Genomic DNA, 3,837 nt, shown 5'->3' with positions numbered 1-3,837 from the left:
CTAAAACTGTAGCTTGCCTCCACCAGTGTGTGATTGTGAGAGTGAATGAATAGTGGTATTGTAAAGTGCTTTGGGTGCCTTGAAAAGTGCTATATAAATCCAATCCATTATTATTATTGTTATTATATACATATATACAGTGGGGCAAAAAAGTATTTAGTCAGCCACCGATTGTGCAAGTTCCCCCACTTAAAATGATGACAGAGGTCAGTAATTTGCACCAGAGGTACACTTCAACTGTGAGAGACAGAATGTGAAAAAAAAATCCATGAATTCACATGGTAGGATTTGTAAAGAATTTATTCGTAAATTAGGGTGACAATAATAAATAAATGGATGGAGCATCCAGAGCCATGGGCAGATCCAATTTTTCACCAGAGAAAAAATAGATGTGACGTTTACTGATGACTATGGAATATCTGAGGGTGCTGTTGACAATGGAGGACCTACTCGGGAGTTCTTCCGACTTTGCCTCTGTGAAGTCAAGGACAAACTTGGCATCTTTGAAGGTCCACCCAATGCTAAAGTTCTTACGTGCAATTCTAAAGGTACTTGTGATTTAATTAATTGTTGCCATTTGATTTATTTTACATCAATACATTATACATCAATTGGTTTGTGATTACATGTACGAGTTTAGTATCTCATACAGTTAACTAAACACATTTTTTGGCAATGACAGAATTTTTGTACCACCACAGAGGATTTTAAAAAATTAAACCTAGATTGACTGAAGGGAAGATTGTCTGCTTTAGTTGAAAGATTTGAAACAGTACTACATATTTAGAAAATCTGACCATTTTTATACATGCTCTCTCATTTCTCAAAAGTATTACTCAAATGACTGGTGTAATTCAACAATCAAGAGATACACTTATGAATGGAAACACAGATGTTTTACAACAAGGTGCAATAGTAAATAACTGGAAGGACTTTGCCAGAAAACATCTAAAAGAACTATGCTATACTACTATGAAGATATGGACAGATGACACCAAGATTAACCAAAATGATGGAAGGAGAAAAGCATAGTAAAGAAAAGAATAGCTTAAGTCACACATAGTGGAAGCAGTGTTATGACACGGGCATGAGTAGCTGCCATAGAACCAAGCCACTACTGTTGTCAATGATATCACTGGTGATTTGTGAAGTGTAAAGGGCAATCTGTTCAGATTCAGCCAAATGCAAATGGTAAATTGATTGGACAGTGTAAATTGATAATAACCCAAAGCATAACAAGCCAGCTCAGTTACCTGATCTGACTGTAAGGCTGTAAAGAATTGTAAAGAATTTTAATCCTTGTATTAAAAATATTACATAAAATGGTGTTAGCTTTCAATCACTTGTCTAAAGCAACCATCTTTAAAGATGGTGGATAATGTATAAAATTGACTGTAATTCCTAATCAGCTGGTGCCATTTTTTAATAAAATACCTCGAAGGAATTGCACTTTAGTATCATCTTGATTGTTTGGTATTAAAATCCAAGGTGGTGGTGCACAGCAAAATTAAGATGATTTTGTCATTATCCAAACTATTATGGGTGCAACTGTATGGGCAATATTTTTTTCAGAAATAACATTTTGTAACTTGTAATATTAAAAATGCCACAGTAACAAAAATAATGATGCAAGCTTTTGAGATGATGTTTTATTTTATTTGTTAACAGCAATGAAAGATAATGGATACTACTATGCTGGCCAGATCATGGCAATGTCAATTGCCCACGGGGGACAGAGTCCATGTTTCTTGTCTGAACTCTTGTATGAGTGTCTTCAAAAGGGTCCAGACAATGTAAAAGTCAGCACTGATCATATTACTGATGAGGAAACAAGGTCACAAGTGCAGTCGGTGAGCATATTTTCCTTTGGTTCTTTGAATTTCATTGTAGGTCTTTTTTTGCTTGTCCAACATTTTTACTAACACTTTCCTAATTTTTCTTGCACCTTTCTAGTAAAAGATCGAACATTTTAATGGCTACAAGAAGGAAGAACTAAAAATGTGTGTGGCAGGTTATGGTTCTGTTGGTTACTGCCCAAGAAACTCCAAGTTTCAGTTTTCAGAATTGAATGATTGGACTTGTTTTCCAGCTTAATAACTTACCTCAGCCTCCTGATCGGTTATGGGGTTTCATAGGGTTAATGTACTAATTAAACACTGAAGCTATTAGTTTTGTATGTTCTACTAAATAGTAGAGTCAAATAATTCATTTTACAATTTCCTCATATTGTCATATTGTTTTTAGATCATACAGGCCGAGAATGATCTACAGCTGCAAGATGCAGTTGCACAGGCAGCCAGCTTGATCAGTCTTGCTGGTCACAATGTTTGCATAACACTTCAAAACAAACAAGAAACTGCTTTGGATCTGGCTCACTGGTATGTCCTTCAACGGACCCGTGCACCTTTTGAAAGGTATGTCTAAACACATACTGTAATGGTAAAAAATTAAGCCTGTCAAACTAAAGTCACTGTGTTGTGAAACAATGGTATTACCCTATTTGGGTGGTACAGGTCTGTAGCGCTCCATTCTAGTACAGTTCATAACAAAACAGATATCTTTCATTCATGAAATTAAAATTCACATAAAACGTTGTATCTGTGCCGATGTAGGCATGTGTTTAAATATGTAAATAAAAATAGATTCAAATTGAGTAGCATTTGGGTTGACTGTAGACTGACAGAAAAATTATGCCAATGGAACAAGAGACCAGATGTATTTGAAAGCAATTTGTCACTTTTACTCCAATTCATGACAGGTCCCTGTGTATCATATTTCAGCTCAGTTGTTCCATGTATAGGCATTCTTTATCTGTATCTAAGACAGTCTGGCCCTGTAAGGGGAAAAATGTTCTTCACCTCTGATACAGCAGTCCACAGGAAAGTAAAATGCAATTAGTTCAGAAATGTCTCTTGATAAAACCTCAAAACCTCTTGTTGTGATACAGGTTCCAAATCCCATCAAATACAAATATAATAATAGTAATATAAAATACAATTTGATTTTGTTTTATTTTGGCTAGGTTCAGAGATGGCTTGAGGTCTCTAGGTGTCCTAGATGCTCTACAGACATACCCTCTTCAGATGAAGTGTCTTTTCGTGAAAGCTGGAATGGCTCAACTGATATGGAGAATCTATTCCAGATCATTCACTCCGAACGAGGGAGTAATGCATTTCAAGATGAGTGCCGGACCCTGGCTTTCTGGCAAGACTATCTTCAGGAGGCAGAATGTGAGTTTACTACTTGGCACATTGTTTGACCATAAATCAAAATTCTCACTTTTGTGCAGCAGCATCATGAAATTAGAGACATAGATGCCATAACAAAAAAGGTAGATAGATAGTACTGATGCAAGTGCTGGGTTTACAAAGAACATTGTATCCAAATGTGATTTCAGTTTGACTTCAGTGTATTAACAGGATAAATAAATAACAGGATAAATAGGAGGATAACTAAATAAATAAGTTATTACCAATTCTGTGTACTGAGTACAAATAATAGGCTATTGCTGCATCCACGTACATTTAATATGTTGTGGTCTCCACTAACTTCTTTTTTTGACATTGTGGTTTCACTGTATAGCCCAAATAAGCTTCATGTGTGTCTTTCAAATTACAGCTTACTTTTAAAAAAAATATACATGTTTCACTTTTGATTTAATCTTTTGGTAATTTAATGTATCTGTATATCAGTAGTCTTAGTCAGAATCTCATTACCATTTTTTATTTTTCTATCTTATAGTTGAAAATGATGTCTCTTTGGAAGATATTCTTGTTTTCTGCACTGGATGTGACAGCATACCAGCCCTGGGTTTTTCTCCAAAGCCAAGCCTTGAGT

The 3,837-nt window shown here is 35.4% G+C and overlaps 1 protein-coding gene across 1 annotated transcript; it reads left to right on the top strand.

Annotated features, from left to right (window-relative positions):
- The first annotated feature begins 410 nt into the window (after positions 1-410).
- Positions 411-3,168, top strand: LOC113014459 (G2/M phase-specific E3 ubiquitin-protein ligase-like). The gene is made up of 5 exons (XM_026156010.1): positions 411-548; positions 1,669-1,850; positions 2,245-2,414; positions 3,023-3,090; positions 3,143-3,168. Exons 2-5 carry the CDS (start codon positions 1,671-1,673, stop codon positions 3,166-3,168), a joined length of 444 nt encoding a protein of 147 aa, XP_026011795.1. The 5' UTR covers positions 411-548; positions 1,669-1,670.
- The last annotated feature ends 669 nt before the right edge of the window (positions 3,169-3,837 follow it).

The sequence above is a fragment of the Astatotilapia calliptera genome, chromosome 3, assembly GCF_900246225.1.
Source record: "Astatotilapia calliptera chromosome 3, fAstCal1.2, whole genome shotgun sequence".
NCBI classification, from domain to species: Eukaryota; Metazoa; Chordata; class Actinopteri; order Cichliformes; family Cichlidae; genus Astatotilapia; species Astatotilapia calliptera.
This window is presented reverse-complemented; position numbering and strand designations above follow the sequence as displayed.

What these genes read in the sequence shown, in the direction of transcription:
- LOC113014459 (XM_026156010.1), top strand. Translation starts at nt 1,671, where the DNA reads ATGAAAGATAATGGATACTACTATGCTGGCCAGATCATGGCAATGTCA. An exon ending in CAAGGTCACAAGTGCAGTCG is followed by an intron (nt 1,851 to 2,244) that starts GTGAGCATATTT and finishes TATTGTTTTTAG; the next exon opens with ATCATACAGGCCGAGAATGA. An exon ending in ACCCGTGCACCTTTTGAAAG is followed by an intron (nt 2,415 to 3,022) that starts GTATGTCTAAAC and finishes TATTTTGGCTAG; the next exon opens with GTTCAGAGATGGCTTGAGGT.